This window comes from Hyla sarda, chromosome 1, assembly GCF_029499605.1.
Source record: "Hyla sarda isolate aHylSar1 chromosome 1, aHylSar1.hap1, whole genome shotgun sequence".
Taxonomy (NCBI): domain Eukaryota; kingdom Metazoa; phylum Chordata; class Amphibia; order Anura; family Hylidae; genus Hyla; species Hyla sarda.
Window position 1 is genome coordinate 506,583,375 of NC_079189.1, and position 24,344 is coordinate 506,607,718.

Below are 24,344 nucleotides of genomic sequence, written 5' to 3' on the forward strand. Positions count from 1 at the left end.
CACATAAGAATACGAGAACAGCCATTAGAGACAGGTACAGACACTATTTTATGAACTACACTAACTTTACAGCCCCTGGAGCAGTATCAAACTAAGGAAATCCTGGAATACCCCTTTAAAAATGTCTAAAAAAAAAAAAAAAAAAAAATAGCTTTTCTTCTGTTTTTTTATTTTTATTTTTTTTTGTGGTGTATTTTTAGAAGTTTTTTAGGGCTCAGGATAGCCTTAAGCTCTCACTCTCTTTTGATTCTCTGTCCTCAACTTCCCTTTCTGTCCTGTAATAGTCATTTATACATACATTAGTGCCAGGTAGGGATACAAAATAGTTCCTTTCCAGAACTAAAGCAAGAAAAAACTTGCTGTACAATAGAGCCCTGCGCAGGCCAATTTTCCTAATCCAGTTCCTATAAATTGTGTGTTTCCATTCCAGTGACATGTCCAATCCAGCCCGCTTCCACAAAAATTTTGTCAAAACTTTTAGAATTAGTGCCCCCTCACCCCTGTGCCATTTAATTACCCCCATGTGCCATTTTATCAGCCCTCTGTGGCAATTCAGAGGTTTGTGGGACTGAGTGGGATTTTGAGGAACCTGTTGTATGTTATGTTCTGTGACCCCCCACCCCCTCACTCTTACCTGCTACAACCACATTACCACCTGCGCTTGCAAGTATTTTTATTAGGTCCAGCAGAATTGGGTCCCAATTCTGATATAAAGCTCCACCGTACAGTTGCCTTTATGTAGACAGCTACGATTTCCCTGTCAAACATTAATCTGAAGGGAAGCAATCTCCAGGACGTGGCACTTTTCTTTCTGAAAATGAGCTATTTTGCATACTCCGAGTCTATCTCAGAGTCATGAAATCCATAATCTTCAAGGTTCAGGAAAGCATCCCCCTACACTCCAGAAGAATCCCAAGGACTTTACAAGCTAGGCTATACTAAAACAGGCCATCAGGGCTGTAATGGAAATTATAGTAAACCGTAACTATCTGCCTCCAGAGAATATGTCTTGAGATTTGGTCTGCAGCTGCTAAATAACACACTAGAAGATACAAGGAAGTATATGTCTATGAATGTTTGTAAAGATATAGCCAAGCTATAAAGGGAAAAACTAATGAAAGCTTCAAGGCAGCAATTTTCCAATATTCTGATCTTTAAACCTCATTCCAGTGTTTTTCTTCCAGACTATTTTTTTCAGGGAGGAATTGCAATAGCTTAAATAAACTGCTCAAAATAAATAAAGGGAACACTTAAACAATGCGATGCCTGTATCAGGAACTGTTCAGAGCAGGAGAAAATCCTCATAGCAAACCTATGCTGCTCTGGACAGTTCCTGACACGGACAGAGGTGTCAGCAGAGAGCACTGTGGAAAAGATAAAAAAGAAATTAAAAAAAGCAAAGAATTTTCTCTGTAGCATACAGCTACTAATACGTACTGGAAGGATAGAGATTTTTTAATAGAAGTTTTCAACCGGAGTATCCCTTTAAGGGTACAAACCCCACTCCCAATTTTCTCTTCTCTTATTCTTCTTAGCCTAGGACACTTTCCTTCTCCACATCTAGATTTCATCTTCCTTTTCCTGGTCTTTTTCCTGTTCCTCAATGTTCCATTATGTCCTTGCAGACCTGTTCATATTCTCTCACAGACTGCCATACTATCTCCTACACATAGGAATAAACCCAGATGAGGTCTAAACAGGAGATTCACTGTTAACTTGCCATTTGGTTTCAGTGTTGGCTGTTTTTTGCTCCACTACATTAGAGAACAGCTATGATTGAAGTCACATCACAATTATGAACCACAATTAAACGTCTACTCCCATGTAGTATATTTGCTGTGAATTTTAAGCTGTGTAACTCAAAAATTTGGAGCATAAAATTTGCCACATTAAAATATGCTTCCTAAAGGCTACATGTTAGCATGGCAGCTAAGGTAAGTGTGCCTGGCAGCTAAGGCAGGTAAGTGTGACTTCTTGTTTATTTAGAAAACAACCCAATAATGCATTGGTCTCCAAAGTAAGCTCCTGCAAAGTTTGCAATGGCTATCCAGGCATGCTGGAAGTTGTAGATTTACAGGCCCAGAATACACCTTCACGTAATGTCCCATTACGTGTATATTTAATTGAGGCCATGATGAATTCTTTCAGTGGCATCTGTCATTCAAAAGGGAGCTATTGTTAAAAAATAAAAAGACATAAGTGGCCATTTAATGTCAACAGTGCCATTGTCAAATTATATACATATATATATATATATATATATACACATACATTTTTTTTTTATTTTTTTATTTTTTTGATAGGATTTAGTGGGATGAAATAGTGTAATCTACTATACTATTCAATCCATTTTTTTCTTTTTTGCAGTGTACTGACTTATTCTGGACTGAAAGGGGCAAAAAGGACACATTTTTTGCCATCATTGGGTTATTAACCATATGGACACACTCAGCCAATATGCCACAAGCCTTCCTGGAATATATGCTACAAGTATGTGTGATGTGAACAGCAACTGAATAATGATTGAGAAAAAGATCATGTAACTGGCACAAACATGTGCGAAACCCAGAATTTTTTTTTTCTTCCAGAAAATGCACCACTTTTTTCTTACGGGCTATGTCTGGTATTGCAGCCCCAGCCTAGCTACAAAATTTGTTACAGTACAAATAATAGAAGTGGCGCCATTTCAAAAAAAAATTAAACCTTGTTTCTAGATCTCAATGACCCCTTTAACTTTGTCAGACTGTTTCCTTATTTGATGTTTGTTTAAATTATTTCAATGTAAATTGAACAGGATCTAGAGCCAACACTGTGTCCTGAATTGAAGATGTAACCAAACAATAGGGACCAGCCTTTGTATGAATTTTAATAGGCAGGTGTATAACCTATCACAATGGACACCTGGGCACATTTTGTTTAAGTAACAAATCTTATGGATCCTAATACTTTAGAAGCAATACAGTAGAAGGTTTTGATCCGCCTCACAGAATTGCACTGGCATTATAAGCAATGGCTCATAAATCCATCCAGCATAGACCTCTGCACCCCGGATAATTCTTTAGCTATAAAGAGGAAAGTCTATATTTTTCCATGAAACAATTCATGTGTGTCAAGGTCATCAATATTGCTGCTGCAATTCATTCACTTCTAAAGAATATGGAAACTGTGGGAAGTACATCGACGATCTTGGCATTAACGCTGAACTGATCTAGCTTAATCCTCCTTTATCTGAAGATTACTGTGATGGAATAAGCCTGAAGCACGGATCCGGCTTGTCTTTGAACTATTTTTTTTTTTTTATATATATATACACACACATCGGTTTTAAAATCATAAGCTTCATCCAGTCTAGGATATCTGATAAAAGATTTAGCTGCCTTTTTAAATATGGTGTTTAATGCTTGTATAAAATCCTGTGTCTTCTCCTAACAGTCATAATTCAACTAATTCATCCCTTGTAGGTATAATTGGTAGCCTTTCACACTGTGTATAAACATTATTTCATATTTACCACCGAACAGCACAAGTTAATGAAGTTTCAATGACCACCATCTATGATATACAATCATGGCTGTAAATGGCACCTCTGAAGTTTTTCTAGAAAATGAAGTATTTCTCACAGAAAAGGATTGCAGTAACACATGTTTTGCTATACACATGTTTATTCCCTTTGCGTTTATTGGAACTAAACCAAAAAAGGGAGGGAAAAAATCAAATTGGACATAATGTCATACCAAACTCCAAAAATGGTCTGGACTAAATTATTGGCACCCTTTCAAAATTTTTGGAACAATTTGATTATTTCAAGCATGTGATGCTCCTTTAAACTCACCTGGAACAAGTAACAGGTGTGCACAATATAAAAATCACATCTGAGAGCAGATAAAAAGGAGAGAAGTTCACTTAGTCTTTGCATTGTGTGTCTGTGTGTGCCACACTAAGCAAGGACAACTGAAAGAGGAGAAGAGAACTCTCTGAGAACCAAAAATGGAAAAATATCAACAATCTTAAGGTTACAAGTCCATCTCCAGATATCTAGATTTGCCTTTGTCCACAGTGGGCAACATTATCAAGAAGTTTGAAACCCATGGCACTGTAGCTAATCTCCCTGGGCGTGGATGGAAGAGAAAAATTTATGAAAGGTGTCAGCGCAGGATAGTCCGGATGGTGGAGAAGCAGCCCCAAACAAGTTCCAAAGATATTCAAGCTGTCCTGAATGCTCAGGGAGCATCAGTGTCAGCACAAACTGTCGACATTTAAGAGAAATGAAACGCTAAGGCAGGAGACCCAGGAGGACCCCAGTGCTGACACAGAGATATAAAAAAGCAAGACTACATTTTTCCAAAATGAACTTGAGTAAGCCAAAATCCTTCTGGGAAAACATCTTGTGGACAGATGAGACCAAGATAGAGCTTTTTGGTAAAGCAGATCATTCTACTGTTTACCGAAAACAGAATGAGGCCTACACAGAAAAGAACACAGTACCTACAGTGAAATATGGTGGAGGTTCAATGATGTTTTGGGGTTGTTTTGCTGCCCTGGCACTGGGTGCCTTGAATGTGTGCAAGGCATCATGAAATCTGAGGATTACCAACGGATTTTGGGTCGCCCTGTACAGCCCAGTGTCAGAAAGCTGGGTTTGCGTCCGAGATCTTGGGTCTTCAAACAATGACCCCAAACAAACATCAAAAGCAGAAGAAATGGATGGCAACAAAGCGCTGTAGAGTTCTGAAGTTGCCAGCAATGAGTTAGCAGCTTATTGATGGTTATAGGAAGCAACTGATTTCAGTTATTTTTTCCAAAGGGTGTGCAACCAAATATTAAGTTAAGGGTACTAATAATTTTTTCCAGACCATTTTTGGAGTTTGGTGTGACATTATGTCCAATTTGCTTTTTTTCCTCCCTCTTTTGGTTTAGTACCAATACACACAAAGAGAATAAACATATGTATAGAAAAACATGTGTCACTGCAATCCTTTTCTTTAAGAAATACTTAATTTTCTAGAAAAATTTCAGGGGTGCCAACATTTACGGCCATGACTGTACGTGGTAGCACACAAAAATACTTACATACACACACATATATATATATATACACACACACACACACACACACACACACACACTGTTTTGTCAGCACTTCCCAGTCCCCACAAATAGCCTTTTTATTTGTAATTTTAGGTTAAAAATGCAGCATAGACTAACAAATGAAGATCTGAAAAGATAGGGCAGCATATCTCCAACCAAAACAAGAACTTGACTCCCATGTGTAGTGTTCTCTCTCTCTCTCGGCAGCTGAGCATTTTGTCCTCCAGACTTTTGTCTCCAAAAGACACATTTTATAAATTAGACATGTAGTCTCTCATGGGGACAGTAGTCAGTCTACTGTTTAAAAGAATGGAGGGGTCATGTGTACACTTTTTAGTCAGTATTTTGCGCCGCATGCAGCGAGCGAGGTTTGCCAGGGGAAATGGCTATTGGCTAGCTTGCAGAGCGTAGGAGTTTTCATCCAGGTGTTTCATTTATCTCAGGATGTATAATGTGTGACTTTTAAAGAATGCTTCAAAATTACACAACCATGTTAGCCAGGAGCTGGTGTAAAGGCCTGTGCCCTGCTTGTGCGGACCATGCGGGACATATATCATTTTGTGCACCCCAATGAAAAATGCCTTATGTGCTCTATACAGCCGTGCAGAGCGCATGGCTGTATAGAGCACTGCAGCGGCATGGCGGGGTACAGTTTACAGTGTTGTAGTTAGCACAGCTGTATACTGAACAGGAACGAAGTGTGCATCACTATTCTGATGGGAGTTCTCTTTCTGTAAGAGCTTTGCCAGCAGCTATTCAACCGCAGTCACAGCTTGGCTGAGCAGGTGGTATACATTGTATACCTGAGATATGGAGTGATGGGGATCTGGCACTTGCAGGACTAGGGCAGTGTATAGAAGCAGAGACAGGTGTGAATGCAGACAATGCAAAAATGTGGATATCGGTGGGGCACCTCAGCAAAAATCAATGTCTGCGCCCAGTGTGCCCCTGCCTCCGCTTGTCTATGCCTACACTCTGTTGAATAAATTCTGTGGATGGTGAGTGCAATCTCGTTTTGGACTCTTTTCTATGCTGATACATTGTATACCTACTACCCATCCAGAAAAGTTAAAAAGTACCTGTCACCAAATAAACTTTTCTAAACTAACTCAGGCCATGTTCCCTAACTACTTCTAACACCCCTCAAGCCCTTAAAAAAAAAAAAAAAAAATCAGAGCTTTAAAAAGCTAAGTATCTTACCTTTCTTCTTGCTCACATAGTGCAATCTCCCAGCAGGAGAAAGTGGGCGTGACATCACTTAAGCCTACTGGGGGACCACTTCCGCCCTCACATGGTCACAGTGCTGTGATGAATAGAAGACCTCAAGCTCTGTGCAGCTTTCAGTGAGGCTCTATGCATGTTTCAGTGAGGCTCTTTGCAGCCTTAAATGACGCTCTCAGTGATGTAGCTTTCAGTGAGGCTCTTTGCAGCTGTCCATCAAGCTCAGTGCAGTGAAGCACTTCCTGAGTTTGGTCTCCTGCCAGGCTGGGAGAAGACCAAACTCACTATATTAATTGTGGCAGGGACTAGAACAGAGCCACCTAGTGGTCATTTTTTCTATTACATTTTAAATATATTTATGTTGATAACTTTAAAAGCAAGTGAATGGGAAAGTGTCTGCTAATTACACAAGGAAAACTATATTAAAAGTATTATTTGGTGACAGGTACTCTTTAAAGGGGTACTCCTCCCCTAGACATCTTATCCCCCATCCAAGGATAGGGGATAAGATGTTTGATCACAAGGGTCCCGCTGCTGGGGACCCCAGCGATCTTACCTGCAGCCCCCCGAGTCATGATCTCTCCAGAGCTAGGTTTGCTCCGTGGCTGATGACTCACGATACAGGGTCTGGCAGTTTGTGATGTCACACCCCGCCCCCTTAATGTAAGTCTATAGGAGGGGGCTTGACTTACCACGCCCCCTCCCATAGACTTGCATTAAGGGTGCGGGGCGTGATGTCATGAGGGGGCCGAGCCATAATGTCACGAACCGCCGGCCCCTGGCATCAGCCATGGAGAAAACTTGGATAGGGGATAAGATGTCTAGGGCCGGAGTACCCCTTTGAGGCCCATGGATAAAACCCCCAATGCTGGGCTGAGTGCTCTATGCTGGCCCAGAACTGAAGGGGTTAAATAATATCCCCCTCTCGCTTTATATAAACTTTAGAAAGCTCTCTACAGTAAAAAAAAGAGGGCTCTAGAAATAGCTCTCCATTCAGTGTAGGGGGCATTTATGGGTTGAGCATTGTCTGCCCAATGTAGTTGCTACTAGCTACTGAGGAGTTATACGCAGTCCAGAAAGGTCTGATGGGATATAAAAACTTAAAATGCTGAATTCTTCAATATCACCAATTCTAATAAAAACTGTAGAGCTTTGGCCCATAGCCCAGTCCATATTACCGTGTATACTCGAGTATAAGCCGAGTTTTTCAGCACGATTTTTCGTGCTGTAAACACCCCCCTCGGCTTATACTCGAGTGAACTCTCCACCCGCAGTGGTCTTCAACCTGCGGACCTCCAGAGGTTTCAAAACTACAACTCCCAGCAAGCCCGGGCAGCCATTGGCTGTCCGGGCTTGCTGGGAGTTGTAGTTTTGAAACCTCCGGAGGTCCGCAGGTTGAAGACCACTGCGGCCTTCGACATCATCCAGCCCCCTCTCACCCCCTTTAGTTCTGTACAGTACTCGCCTCCGCTCGGTGCTGGTCCGGTGCTGCAGGACTGTCCGGTGGGGAGATCGTCCGGTGGGATAGTGGTTCCGGGCTGCTATCTTCACCGGGGAGGCCTCTTCTAAGCGCTTCGGGCCCGGCCCCAGAATAGTCACGTTGCCTTGACAACGACGCAGAGGTACGTTCATTGCCAACGTACTTCTGCGTCATCGTCCAGGCAATGCCTCTATTCCGGGCCCGAAGCGCGGAGAAGAGGCGCCCCCAGTGAAGATAGCAGCCCGGAACCACTATCCCACCGGACGACCTCCTCACCGGACAGCCCTGCAGCACCGGACCAGCGCCGAGCGGAGGCGAGTACTGTACAGAACTAAAGGGGGTGAGAGGGGGCTGGATGATGTCGAAGGCCACAGTGGTCTTCAACCTGTGGACCTCCGGAGGTTTCAAAACTACAACTCCCAGCAAGCCCGGACAGCCGATGGCTGCCCGGGCTTGCTGGGAGTTGTAGTTTTGAAACCTCTGGAGGTCCGCAGGTTGAAGACCACTGAGGGCGGATGATGACAAGAGGATGATGAAGGGGGGGGGGTGTGGGATGATGACAAGAGGATGATGAAGGGGGGTGTGGGATGATGAAGGGGGGTGGGGATGATGACAAGGGGATGATGAAGGGGGGGGGGTGTGGGATGATTACAAGGGGATGATGAAGGGGGGTGGGGATGATGACAAGGGGATGATGAAGGGGGGGTGTGGGATGATGACAAGGGGATGATGACAGGTGATGATGATGAGGGTCTGGATGATGACAGGCGGTGATGATGATGAGGATGTTAATGACGGCTCTGGATGATGACAGGGGGGGATGATGTATTTCCCACCCTAGGCTTATACTCGAGTCAATAACTTTTCCTGGGATTTTGGGTTGAAATTAGGGGTCTCGGCTTATACTCGAGTATATACGGTACATAATAGGCTATGAGGTTGGAGCCCGAGGAAGCGCTATACAGCGTGAAACAGTTGTTGCTCCCCCACCTGTCCGTCCCCTCAGCCTCTAGTCCGTACCAGTCTATCCTGCTCCTACCGTGTCATGTCGCATCTGTGATGGAATAAAGTCTGTTCAAGATAAACTTGGGGTGAGTGCTCCATTTCTTTTATATTCTTTGTGAAGAAAAGTACCAAATGTAGTCACCACTACTCTACGTTCAAACCACTAAAATCAACAGATATGTGGCAGGTACACAGTGGTATATGTCGGCATACTGTTCTGCCAGATTCTCGCCACATACCACAAACGCATCTTCATATGTAAAAAGTATAACCTGTGACATTTATATGTATGTTTTCTTTTATTTAGATAAATGATGCAGAAAAAAAATGTATATTGAAATGCATCCACTGCAGCTGTCAGGACGGCGATGGAAAATGCCATATTTTGCTGCTATTATCTCTAACAAATTATCTCCCCTCAGCTCATGCTCGGCACGTCACCGTTTTTCTGCAAGTCTTTTACTGTCAATGCCATTTACAATTGGAATAGATAACAGAGCCTAGCTTCTGCACAACCGAGAAACTGGATAAACTCTAATGGAAAATAGAGGGATGATGACTGGGAATGCAGAACCTGAAATTTTGTTCTAAACAACATATAATTATATTTCTCTGAATTTTCTGTGTAGTTTCAATAAAGTAAAATATGTCTGCACTAGTAATGTAATGTTATAAAAATTGTCAATCTTATTTTAGCTTTGAATTTTATGCATAGAATACAAATCAATTCATCAGACTATCTATACAGACTATGTAAACAAATATAGCAGGCAGCACAGCCGGATCCAAATCCTGTAAACAGGTTTAGCAAAGGAGTTGTTGTAAAGTAGCATTAATAAGGTGGTGCATGAACCATACAAGTAGCATCCGGGAATAGAAATGTGAAGAAGAAGCACTCACTACCGACGTAGATTTTAGCTACATTAGTACACAGCAACAATCCATGTAGACACCCGAGAGCAAATAGTGTAACAGACATTCACATGTGAACCAGGGGATAAATACCCTCCCAATGATCACACAGTCAGCAGATACACAGGTGATGAATAAACCATCTTAATTAAAAGAAAAACATACACCATACACACATGTGACTATATATATATTAGTTTGCTTCTAGAGTTATATAAACACATGTAGATCTCTCCTGTCATTCAATCTCGAATTACCTTGGGCCTGAGTCTTTATGATCCAGCGAGAATCTACTGACAGCAAAGCTTTGTGTCTATCAGTAACTCTCCCAGGAGTTTTTCCTCACATGCTGATGGGAAGCCCCTTTTCCACATATAACCGATCGGCAATGCTTTCTAAACCTCACAAATAAATGTATGCTAGACCATATGGAATCTCTTACATAGACAAAGTATGACACAGTATAGTTAGAGCTACATAAAATGAGATTATTTACTCTACAACAGATTCCATTCACATTAAGAAAATTTCCTGAAATCAGGTAAGTAAATAAACTGCAAACACCTTATTGTTGCCAATGCGTGTTACCAGTTGTTGGGCTTTTTTAACTCCTTGAACCTATCTCAAATTTTTACTCACTTGAAGTATGAGGGAGCTGTTTAGCTATTCCTGGAAGAACAGGGTCCCCCTATACAAGACACCAATACTTAAAAAGGGAAACTGACAGTGGGTTCACCTACACTAAACCCATGAGGTTACAATGGGGGTGAACTGAATTACAATGAGGTATACTCGGATCCGCGGTCTGGTTCTGGAGATACTCATTGTATTAGGCAGCATTGCAAATCTGTATATGGTCAGTTTTGCACAATGGAGGTGGGACCAGTCATTCCCACAGGGATTTGGAAATCCTATTGCCCGATGCCCGGGATATGTAGTTCCGGGCGCCAGGCAGGTGAATTTTTCATGCATTTAGCCCTGTATCTGGCAAGCAGGGCCAGTCCAACTTCTCCCTTTATTTTCATTATGCCGATGTGCACCTCACATCAGCGCTCAGGGTGTATGGAGCCCGCTCCATACCTGGCGGCCTCCCAGATGATTTCAGTAGCTGGGTGCTGCCGCTAATATAGCCCGCCATGCGGCGATCCCCGCGGGCAGCTATTAACCCTTTAGATTGCCGCTGTCAACCAAATGAACACAGTTCAATGGAGTTCAACAGAATCTAATGATTCCTCTTAAAAGTGTATTAAAAAAAAAGTTTTTAATAAAAGTTTAAAAAAAACACCCATTAACCCCTTACATTTTAAGTTCATATCAACCCCGTTTTCCATATAAAAAAACGTAAACATAATAAACATATTTAGTTTTGGCGTGTGCGTATTTGTCCAAACCATTAAAAAATAACATTTATCCCTTACAGTCAATGGCATGAACGTTGAAAAAAAAAAAAACACAGTTTTCCGTCTTTTGTGTTTATAACATCATACCCCATTTAATATTCATGAGGTGGGCAGGCATATTGGTGCAAAAGAGGATAGATTTAGGGATGTTGGGCCCACCTCCATTACGCAAAGCCGATCATTGCCAGATTATCAATGACAACTAACACAACAGGTATCTCTGCAACCGGAATGCAGATTCAAGGTAACTGATTGTAATACAGCTAACCCCAACTATAAACCTATGAATTTGGTTTAGTGTGGGTGAAGCTACTGTCAGTTTCATTTTAAGGATAGTCTTTCTATGGGGTCTCAGACATTGGGGAAAGTTTAAACAAAAAACAAGAATGCATGTCCTTCTGTCGACAGGTCTGGCTTTTTCTCTTTGACAAGGACTAAACAATTTTGTGAACTAGCTCTCTGTGAAAAATTTTTTGCATTTTATCTGCATTACCCCGTACTAGATGTTGGTGCTTTAAATCCTTTTGATCTTTAAAGGTTGTATCACTGCTATTAATCTGCTGTAGATTGCGAAATTGTGCATACGGGTCAGCTTTTATTGCCTGGGGTGAATGATAGCTATCAGAGTGTAAGAGGGTATTAGCTGCAATTGGTAAAAAAACAAAAAAACAAAAACAAAAAAAACATTCCTATCAACTTACAAAGTAACGTCTAAAAATCTGGATAGGTTTTGAAGGTGAATGTGGGTGAATAAATGGTGTATATTTTTCTTTTAACAAAGATAGTTTATTCATCATCTGTGTATCTGCTGACTCTGTGTCATCAAGGCAGGGTATTTATCCCCTGGTTGACAGATCAGCAGGTATGGTCTGATGGAGTGTGGTTCACACGTGAAAAGTCTGCGACCATTCATTTCTCCGGGCATCTGCTCGATCGTTCCTGTGTACTGTACTGATGTAGCTGAAATAAAAGTCTACTCTTTTTACTGGAAGTCAATGGTGCATGCCCCTTCTCATTTATTTTGCTGGATGCAACTTCCTAACGTTATTTTCCTACTAACATTTATCCTGTCTCAACAGGCAAGATAAAAGAATTTAGGATCTCTAGCAATCCGTTCACTGGGACTCACCAAGAGGACGGTGATCCCCAATTGTCCTGTGTGACTAGAGCGTAGCGCGCCTATTTGATCAATATTAAAAGGTATAGTAAAAATATAAAAATCTTTTTCATTTAAGCTTTCTGTATGTTTTGCAGATAACAGCATGATGTTGTTCTAGCTGTCAAATTCTAGATTTGGGTCATTTACTCCTGAAAACGCTTCCATGATCATATGGGAGAATAGCTCCCTAAAATCTTCTGAAATGTTGCTCCAAAAAGGATCCCGATCATAAGATTTTTTATTATACTGAGCTAACACATAGAAATCAGAAAACTATGAGGCTCTATCCAAACCCAAAACCTATTAGACCCTCCATATTTATTTATAGTATTGCTGCTGTAAAACACTGAAGGTTCACCTAAAAAAAAACATCATTTAAAAAAACAAATAATCCCTTTCTTAAATATATTTTCCAATATTCCTCGCATGAATGAAGGAAGTGTAACAATCATTCTTTTCCCAGCAGACCTACCGACTGTTTGTTTTTCAACTAAAAGTTCAGGACATTTTGTCTTTTAAGCATCACATTTCCATCAATGTGCCAAAGGCATAAATCAGGGGTAAGACCCATTCAGAATAAATGTCGAAATCTGAACAGTGAAGTAATTTGCATTATTGAGGTTAAATAGAAATATTCTCTAGGGGAAGCCAGTTCGCATTAGGCCGCGTCAACATCCCTATCAGCTGCATATTGGGAGTACATGTCACTGCTTTCCACACACACTGTTAATAAAACTATATAGGCACAACCCAATTACGAGCTGTGATGATGCCAGAATGAAAGACAGAGGTAAAGTATTACTAATGTATTAACCTTTTAGTAGGTTCAATTTTGCTTGTGTAAACACTATTCATTTGCATATAGGTCATACATATTAAAATACTCATTCTAAATGTCAATAAATAATGCATATCATGGTTACATTAATCTGCACACTGAATGGGGAGGAATACAACAGTATACTTAACTCAAAAATATAAACAGAAACCATAAAGAAGCCTAAGAAGGTCATTTACTATGTACAGACACCAGGCTCCTGCCTGCTGAAATAAGCACATTCATCCTCACTTGCACCAAGTTATGATCTTATTTGTGTCCAACCCAATTAATGAATGCAGCCAAATCCTGTTCAGAAACTTGCACTGGTCTTAAGGGAAGAGTATGTCCTTCTCAACCTAGATCTGAACAATCACCCACAAAGACTAAGACACTGGAAGCAGACCAGAGATGCAACAAAGATCATCTAGGAAATAGTCCTTATATAGTCCTGATATAGAACCTTGTAAGAACAGTATGGAAAAGTCTTAAGTCAACCAACAAACAACACAGAAATTGGTTTAAAGTTTTGTCCTTTGCAGGCCTTTTTAAATAGAAGCTGGCACAATAGTAAATTGAATAGACCCATCCATGCATTGCATGGTCAGCCGATTGTTTAGGAGGAAGTCCACCAGGACGGTATCCTATATGACAAAGAAGTTCTCTATCCTGGCTAATAGAAGAAGAAATGGGAATAGAAGTACTGGGCTTGTATATAATTGCCCTGTGTAATTGGCCCAGCAATCAGCCAAACATGCTAATGCTTATTTGTGGGCTTATCACATGGTTTTGACTTATAAAAAAACATTGTTTGTTGGCCATACATTGCCAGGATGTACTGGAGACAAATGATAGAAATTGGGGCTTGCAAAAATGATTCAGTGATTGTACAAGTAACCCTGTCTGCACAATAACCGAGATGGGTATCAGGCTTATTAAACAAACACCGATCTACATTAGTTGATCAGTGCTCACATGAGCAGCAGTCTGCCTGTCTAGTACCACCCTAACAATGCTAGGTCAATACAAGGTGTTATATGGAAATGCTGAATTACCACCCACATGTCACCTCATATAAAAACAACATATCCAAGAAATGATTCATTATGTCAGAAGACTCCCTAATTAACAATTACACTAGTCTTCAAACAGCATTCCTATTAAAAAAACAAAAAATTAACAAATAATAGTTCTTAATTATATTTCAGTTATTTTTTGTTATTATTTGTTTCTCTTTCAACTGACAGAGACAATTGTGCGGCTGCCATACTCACAAAAGTGACAACAGGATTCCCCTCCATACTGGTTGTTACTTTAGAAATTATCTTATCAACAAGGAACAACAAAACTGTCACTTTGTTATTAACAAAACTGATATTAAAGTGATGGCAATAGCTGTCAGATACTGAAAAAAGTAATAAGGAGGAGGATTTTTGAACAAATTGTACGTTCTCTGAAATAGAAAAAGGGCAATATGTGAAGAAAAAGAAACATGATAAATGCTATTTGATGGAAAAACATGAATTATATATCGTCTATCTATTCATCTAAACTGTTCAAAACTGACAGATTACTAAGACCCACATACCAGTATTCTTCAGTGGAAGCGGGGGAGGTGCATCCAAACAGGAGCATGTGATGTGCAGTATCCATATTGGCATGAGGCCTGAAGTCAACTAGGAAGAAAAGAACACAATATGTATTTCTCAATAAAAAATAGCAATTTAATAACCATTACATTTCACGAACACAGAAACATATGCATACAAAATGCCAACATCTATGTGTATGTTCCCATACCATGCAAGATTATAAACATCAAAGAAAAACCAAGGTATTCTGGGACACAAAATTCAATCTTTATTGTTTAGCAAAAAAGACATACATTTAAAAACATTTAAAAAAAGGCACAAATTACCAAGATGGTCCTACAAATACACAACCGGAGGTCCATAGAACAAGGGGTTAATCCCCCAAAATACCCGTATATACAGCTAGCTAAAAGAGCCTACTTTGTAATAACAAAGTGTCCCAAATAGTGGCTGCACCCAGTAAGGTAACAGCCCTATACATTTATACACATAGCAAGAGGTTTTTAACTTCACCTTCTAAGGACACACCAGGACCTCCGTCACCCAACGTTTCGCAAGAAGCATTTAATTGCGAAACGTTGGGCGACGGAGGTCCTGGTGTGTCCTTAGAAGGTGAAGTTAAAAACCTCTTGCTCTGTGTATAAATGTATAGGGCTGTTACCTTACTTGGTGCAGCCACTATTTGGGACACTTTGTTATTACAAAGTAGGCTCTTTTAGCTAGCTGTATATATGGGTATTTTTGGGGATTAACTCCTTGCTCTATGGACCTCCGGTTGTGTATTTGTAGGACCATCTTGGTAATTTGTGCCTTTTTTTAAATGTATGTCTTTTTTGCTAAACAATAAAGATTGAATTTTGTGTCCCAGAATACCTTGGTTTTTCTTTGATGTTTATAAACACAGAAACATATTCCACACAACCTACTGATAGCTACCAGGTGTCTCCTAAATACTGAGGCATTTTTCGCTTACTGACTCAATTTTTACACAATTTAAAGGCTGCAATTTTATTATTCATTCCGCTAATTTTGGGTATTTTGATGAAAGCAGAACTTTAAATAGCAAGAATAGTATGACATATAACATTAATCTCTGTTTTCTGCAGTATGTGTCTGCTTTGCTGTATAGACTGTGACACAATGAGACACCTCATTACTAGAGAATGATTGAAATATTAATAGCTTTTTGTATTGCTGGAGGCCAAAATAAGTCAGGAATGTATAATTATGAATACAGGAAAGAATCTTCCTGTCACTCCTTAGTCACTGGAGAAATGTGCTGTACCCCACCACTTCATGAAGTCTGCAATAATCTATAACATTTCCCTGTTAACTGCATCCTATTCATTGCAGCTGCCATAAAGCACAATCTGCACAATCCAAACAGAAACCATAAGATGGAAGTATGTCGCATTAAAGAATTTTAAAATAAATAATAGTTACAGCATTTAAAAAAAGAAAAACATTTTTTTTCCCTATATACTAATTAATAGAAGACATTCTCTTTAAAGGATTATTAAAACACTGTACTCCACAAGGTTTATCACATTTACTGCTGGTACTTTATACATTAATATTCTTCTGTATCTGGACCAGTCACAGTGAAATAGCTCATACTATCCATTGTCTCCAATATTCACAATTAAAATGTAGAAAAGAACAGGGCACTCACCAGTATGTTGTCTTGCTTCAATATTTATTTGCCACAACAACATTAATACAAACATGCTGGGATCATGAGACAAACAGAATGGTAAAGTGGGGGGGGTATTTCCACTGGGTGACAGTGCCGTTTCTTGCCGAGTTTGCGCACCAACTAGACCAACTTGCCTACAGTTGAAGCGCAAACTAGGGCGAAAAGGCACCACCACCCAGAGGAATTTCCCTCCAATGCCAATTCGTCTTGTGATGTCAGCACGTTTACATTTATAGTGTTGCCAATAAACAAATATTGAAACAAAACAAAATTGTGGATACGATGGATCTTATGCAATGGATACAGTGGGAGTGCATTGGGAGTGATTTAAAGTACCTGCGCCTTGTGGTTCTGAGTTTTACAGCGCCGATTTTCCTTCTATTGTGGGACTCTCCAATATTCATTATATGTTTATCAACCATGTGGTCACAAGGGAAGTAAGTGGGGGGGGGGGGATGGGGAGTTGAGTGACCTGTTCACTAAATCCAAAAGCCACTGTCCCCATGCTCCAAATCACATCAGGGTGAGGAACCAATGGACTGTTTGGTCTTCCATTGTGATTTTTGTGTGGTACTTCCTGTGAATTTTTAAACATTTTTTCTCACAAAGTTTTAATCCATAAAGCTTTAAAAAAAACATTACATATATGTTTAATGTTGTGTCCCATCAAAATAACCCAATACACAGCCATTAATGTCTAAACCTTGGCAAAAAAGTGAGCACATCCCTAAGTGTAAATGCCTAAATTAGGCCCAGGTGTGAATAGGGAGAAGGTATCTTAAAATTGGTGTTATCACTCTTACATTCTACAATACTGGTGATTGGAAGTTCATTGTGGCACCTCATTAAAAATAATTCTTTAAGGAGATACAAAAAAGAATTGTTGCTCTACATTAGAATGTGATCTGAAAATGTAGACTAAAACTTAACATTTAATAGGTACAACTAAGACTGTCCTCCAAAACCTGGACAGAAAAACACCACATGTGCAATAAGTGTAAATTAATAAAGATTCTGCTCCAAATACAAATATAAAGATTCAGCACATTAGCTGCACTCAGATATTAGATATTCTTTAACCAAATAGTACCAGCCTAGCTGATTCTGTCCCTTTCCCCATGATTCGGGAGGGGTCTCAGGGTGGGACAACAGGAGGGGGTTGGTAGGGAGCCTGTTAAATACTATGCTATCCCTAGATAGCCTACCCCTAGGCGGGGTGGGCGTCCTAATAAGGACGGTCCCGAACATGAACCTATTCCCTGTTGTACTGTCACCACCCTACAATAAACTCACTTGCTAGCTACTCAATATGACTGACTACCTGCGGGGCCAATACCCTAGTGCTGATCTATATATAATAGTAATATTTATGATCAGTCAGAGCAGAGGAGTCAGGGCTGCAAGGAGATGGTCAACCTTAGTATAGTCAGAGAAATGACAGTATATATCCCTTTCCCCTTAGGGAAAGGTTGACCATCTCCTTGCAGCCCTGACTCCTCTGCTCTGACTGATCATAAATATTACTATTATATATAGATCAGCACTAGGGTATTGGCCCTGCAGGTAGTCAGTCATATTGAGTAGCTAGCAAGTGAGTTTATTGTAGGGTGGTGTCAGTACAACAGGGAATAGGTTCCTGTGCGGGACCGTCCTTATAAGGACGCCCACCCCGCCTATTGGTAGGCTATCTAGGGATAGCATAGTATTTAACAGGCTCCCTACCAACCCCCTCCTGTTGTCCCACCCTGAGACCCCTCCCGAATCATGGGGAAAGGGACAGAATCAGCTAGGCTGGTACTATTTGGTTAAAGAATATCTAATATCTGAGTGCAGCTAATGTGCTGAATCTTTATATTTGTATTTGGAGCAGAATCTTCATTAATTTACACTTATTGCACATGTGGTGTTTTTCTGTCCAGGTTTTGGAGGACAGTCTTAGTTGTACCTATTAAATGTTAAGTTTTAGTCTACATTTTCAGATCATATAATTGTTGGTAGACCATACATCCCAATTTTTGTTAAATATCTACATTAGAATGGTCAAGGCCAGGGGTACTCAACTAAACACGTTTTTTGGTCCAGGTGAAAAACTATATTAAACCTTATACTTTTTTTTTTTACATGGGAGTCAATGGGAACTGTACAGAACTGTATGTGCGTACGGTTCCATACGGTTTTCCCCATCTGGTTTGTGACTTTACACAGTTTTTTTTTCTTGGAATTTCAATCAAACAAGTGAAACTTTATTCAAAATGGAGTAAAAAGTTTAAAACGTATAAAACATGTGCAACCGGACATTATTTTTCAAACCTTATATGGTTTTCAACCGTATATGGGTTAAAATTTGTACACACGTTTTGATACAGTTTAGTCAGGTTTTGAGGAATCCGTTTTTCATCAAAAACCTGATACGGGAACTGTATTGCAAAATCGTGGTGTGCATGCACCCTTAGTGAGGTTCCACTCATCCAGGTCTGTCACTGGTAAAGGTCCGAGCTAAGCGCTAAGGCCTGGTTCACACCTAGTGGTCGCAGTGCCATGAAGGATATAGGTAGAGATGAGCGAAGTTACAGTGATTCGATTTGTCACAAACTTCTTGGCTCAGCAGTTGCTGACTTTAGCCTGCATAAATTAGTTCAGCTTTCAGGTGTATTCAGGACTGTATCCACCTTTTCCAGCCCACCGGAGCACCTGAAAGCTGAACTAATTTCTGCAGGCTAAAGTCAGCAACTGCCGAGCCAAGAAGTTTGTGACTAATTGAATCACTGTAACTTCGCTCATTTCTAGATATAGGTAAAATGACTGAGCTCTGGAGGATGTAAATGTACTGTTTCCTGTATTTTCTGAATACTGCCACATACTGTACCCCTAAAAATACTGCTGTCTACTGTACCCCTGAAAATACTGCTTCATACCGTACCCCTGAAAATACTGCTGCCTACTGTACCCCTGAAAATACTGCGGCATACTGTACCCCTGAAAATAATACTGCTGCATACTGTACCCCTAAAAAATACCGCTGCCTACTGGACCCCTGAAAATAATACTGCTGCATACTGTACTCCTGAAAATACTGCCAAAGACTGTATCGCTGAAAATACTGCTGCATACTGTACACCTAAAAATAATACCACTGCCTACTGTACCCCTGAAAATAATACTGCCACAGACTGTATCTCTGAAAATACTACCGCATACTGTACCCATGAAAAGAATACTGCCACAGACTGTATCTCTGAAAATAATACTACCGCCTACCATACCCATGAAAATACTGCCACAGACAGTAAAATACTGCCCCTGAAGTGTAATACTGCCGCACTGTACCCCTAAATAAGATACTGCCGCATTGTGTACCCCTTAATATAAAACTGTTGCACGCTGTACCTTTGAAAATACTGCCACATGTTGTACCCCTGAATATAATACTGCCACACACTGTACCCCTAATTACTGCCACACACTGTACCCCCTGAATATAATCCTGCCACATACTATAGCCCTGCATAAATTACTGCCACACAATGTGCCCCTGGTCTCACGCTATGCCCCTGGATAGTGCTGCTACATGCTATGCCCCTAATAAATAACTGCCACACGCTGTGCTCTAGGTATATTACTGAAACATGCTGCATCCCTGGTATATTTCTACTGCACTGCACGGTATGGCCCTGGTATAGTACTGCCACACGCTATGTCCCTGGTATACTACTGCCACACACTATGTCCCCAAATATAATTTTGACAAACACTGTGCCCTGTACCAACTTATTGTACCATAAAACAATGAATTATGCCACTGTGCTCTCTCACCCCTTCTCACCTCCCCCCTCTTCTTACCTCACCCCCCACCCCCCTTCTCACCTTTCTGACAGGAGATCAGCATAGGCTCAGCAGCTTCAGTGGCAGGGGATGTTGCACGGGCCGGCAGCGCTCACAGCAGACTATGACAGGACACCAGTGTACCGGGCTGGCTTTCACTATTTCCCCCTCACTCAGCGCATGATGGAAGATGCAGTGCGTGCCTGCGTGGGCCACGTGTGTTCCCAGCAGCCTCCCCGACCCATCTCCCGGTATTCAATCTGCGCGGCACATTACAATGCACCACGCCAAGCTACTTCCCAAAAGCCACTGCTGTATAAAGTAGCAGTGGCAATAACGGTGGCCTGGCCAGAGCAGATGATGCAGGCAGCGATAATCGTGCAGCCTTCATCACAAAAGAAGCGTTGGGCGGGCAGGGACACAGCGTTCGGCTGAGGCTATTCTTTTTTTAACGGTGTCTAAAGACACCTATACAAATAAATGAGGGGAGATCCGGCGGGCGGTTCGGATGACTGGCGGCCGCGGTCCCAATCTGGACTGCAGTCTGCCACTTAAGTACCCCTGGTCTAGGCTACAAGAAGATAGCCAAGATCCTGAAACTAAGCTGCAGCATCGGGGGCAAGACCATACAGAGGTTTCGCAGGACAGGTTTCACTCAGAATAGGCCCCACCATGGTAGATCAAAGTAGTTAAAAAGTACCTGTCACCAAATAAACTTTTCTAAACTAACTCAGGCCATGTTCCCTAACTACTCCTAACACTCCTCCCCCCCTCTTAAAAAAATTTTCAGAGCTTTAAAAAGCTCTGTATCTTACCTTTCTTCTTGCTCACATAGTGCAATCTCCCAGCAAGAAAAAGTGAGCGTTTCCCAAGAGGCATGACTCTGAAGCCTGTAGAGCACCACTTCCACCCTCCCATCGTTGCAGTGCTGTGATGAATAGAAGACCTCAAACTCCATGCATCTTTCAGTGAGGCTCTTTGCAGCTTTCAGTCTGTGCAGTCTGTATTCATTGTGGCAGGTAACAGAACAAAGCCACCTAAACATATTTATGTTGATAATTTTAAAAGCAAGTGAATGGGAAAGTGTCTGCTAATTACACAAGGAACATTATATTAATCGTTTTATTTGGTGATAGGTACTAACTACTGCCTTGCTAAAGAAGCTGAGGGTAAAGATGATGGACTAACCAAGTATGTCTCCAGACCTTAATCATATTGAGCATCTTTGGGGCATACTCTAAACAGAAGGTGGGGGATCACAAGGTCTCTAACATATACCAGCTGTGTGATGTTGTCATAGAGGAGTGAAAAGAGACTCCGGTGGAAACCTGTGAAGCTCTGGTGAACTCCATGCCCAAGAGGCTTAATGCGGTGCTGAAAAATAACGTTGGACACACAAAATATTAAAACTTTGGGCCCAGTTTGGAAATTTCCACTTAGGGGTGTACTCACTTTTGTTGCCAACCCAACCCTTAATTATATTAATACTGTTTGACAAAGGTCTAAGCAATTTACAAGGGGCAAAGTTAGAAAAACAAATATATATATACAAAAACTTGATAAAATTATCTCAGACAACTGGTAAATGAAACAATTTAACAAACAGCTGTTTAGTTTCCATAAAATTGGTACTTTCAGAATTTAGTGATCAGAAGAGACACCACAAATGCAGCATTTCAAGTATTTCCATGTTCTCCTAGATCTGGCTCCTTGTAATTTTCAATCACTTCCAAATTTGTATGTTGATGGAGGAAGCACATTTCATCCTGCTCTTCTGCAGGTTTGCCAAGAGTATAAACTTGGCAGTAACACAAATAATAATCATATTATGGGAACAAGATTTTTTGCCAACCATGGAAGCACACACCAAATGTAAAAAGTACGAATCAAACACTGACGCTCCATCTGACAAATATACAATGGAGAAACCAGTCACAGCTGACTGCTAGAAAATGCAGATATCTAATACAATAAAAATAGGGATCTTTTCTATTCAGTCTTTTCAGACTTGTCAGCATTTAAGAAATAACTTTAGGGAGTTATGCACGGATGTAAAATGCTGAATGTGCTAAATTTTTCCATTTATAAACCATTTTCTTGCTATGCTAACCTATTATTATTTCTCACCAGTGCCCCTTAAAAAAAAAAAAAAAAGTCAGAGTAGACCCATAAAAAAAAAAAAAACAATCATTATTCCCAAGCTGTCTATAGTTCAACAACGGAAAAACTTGGAGTTTACTGGGCATGCTTGGGAAGAAGGAAAACCTCTAGTGGTGTACCTAATAAGTTAAAAAATACCCATGTATATACAACTCAATGGCCCTGATTTACTAACAGGGGTTGGGTTTTTATTAGTGTGACATGTTTCAGACTTGCAGGATTTCACTCTGTTTACAATGGGGATTCCCAAATTGAAAGGTCGGTACAGTTCTGACCAGCTTTTAGTAAAAGAGCTGGCTCTTTAGTGCCACCTATTGAAGTTGGCTTTCTTTTAAGTCAATGCTCGACCCCATAAAGTGTCATGAAATAGGACTATGGTTTATCTTGTAAACCAGAATTTTATTCAAAATTAAGAAGATCCACCTGCCGACTTAGGGGTTCTTCCCTAATCAGTATATAGCAGGGTACTGGCTGCCTAACAGAGAGGCCTGTAGGTAAATCATATCTTGCAAGAACTGTAAAGAAACACAGACAGGCACTGATGTGAATCCCCCACAAAGGTCAAAACACATCTATCAAACACATAACTCTCAATTAAAATAGTATTTTGCAGTGTATTCACGATAAACAACAATAATAAACTTATGCAGTAAAACTATCTTACTGCCATTGATTCTATCACCTTCTGTATGGCATGCATTATATAGTGACATACTGCAGATTCAATCAGTCACCATACAGTACACCAGACATTTGTTTACTGGCCAGTCATGTGAGTGAAAGCTATGAATGAAGACGACAGCTACATTTCTTGGCTGAGTAGCCGGGTGTCAGGTTCAATTCTTCCAAGTGTCTCTAAAACACCCTATAGCCATTAATATTTTCTGCAAACTATAAAATATACTGCCAGTATTGTGATGTGAAAAAGTGTGTTCTCTGAATCCGCAGCCTTTCAAATCAGGACATCATTACTATTCATCTGGATATTCTGCAGTACTTCCTCACTAGAAAAATAGTCCAACATTGAAAACACAGTTATAAAGCTAGCTACTATATATCGCTATTAATTAAGTACCACCACCTCTACAGGCAAGGAGAACCTATGACATTTTTGTCTGGAATTCTGATTTATGTCAAGAAGAAAAGTTGACTCTACTGACCCTCAATGAGTCATTTGTCCAAGCATATCATACTAGTTAGGGTTATACATTTAAAATCCCAACTATAAATACAATGGAGCCCAACTATCCTCATGAAGAACATTAAAACGGTGCTATAAATTCAGAGGCAACCAGCCACAGAATTATATGCCTGTATAAAAATACCCCAGCCTAAAAGGAATTCACTCATGAAATCAAATGTTTAAAAGGGATACATCACTTGTATTTTTTTACTAACTAAAACTATTTATATATTCTTTTTCCTAGTTCCTTTACAGTAGATTTTTAGATATATAGCTTGATGAAGGCCACGAGAGGTGGCCGAAACGTCGCATATTCACTCTGTGATTAATAAAGCCACTAATTAATCACCATTTGGAAGTGCTGCTGTGTATCCATTTGCTGCATACCTTTGGAATCTGTGGCCAGGATTCAACCACCGCTTTGCACTCCACTACCAATACTCAAGTGCTGCTCCACTTGCTGGAATATATATATATATATATATATATATATTTCCTGTACAGGATTATGAGGGCGACCATTTTGCAGCATTCAGAGATATGCTTTACAGCAGCCACATGGATTTGAGGAAACAATAGTCTGGAAATGTTAATTGACTTTCATGGGAGAATGTTTTAGACATACTCTGTGACCTGTGCAGAGGTCAATGTGCAGGGAGACAGAGGAGGGGAGGTGTGATCATCACTTATTATAACTGGTACATCTTTTTTTTTTTACTATATATAAGTGTCACCTTTCACGGTCATAAGGAGATAAATGCTGAAGTTTTCTCAACAGGGAGATTAAGCATATTTGAGGATTACAGGAC

At 40.4% G+C, this 24,344-nt stretch overlaps 1 protein-coding gene across 6 annotated transcripts in view; it reads right to left on the reverse strand.

Annotated features, from left to right (window-relative positions):
* Positions 1-24,344, reverse strand: part of PAM (peptidylglycine alpha-amidating monooxygenase) — a 214,696-nt gene that overhangs the window by 127,802 nt on the left and 62,550 nt on the right. For all 6 annotated transcript variants that reach the window (XM_056537530.1, XM_056537532.1, XM_056537527.1 and 3 more), the window contains exon 5: positions 14,671-14,758. In XM_056537530.1, coding sequence (XP_056393505.1) covers positions 14,671-14,758 — 88 coding nt within the window. The remainder of the gene's footprint in view (positions 1-14,670; positions 14,759-24,344) is intronic.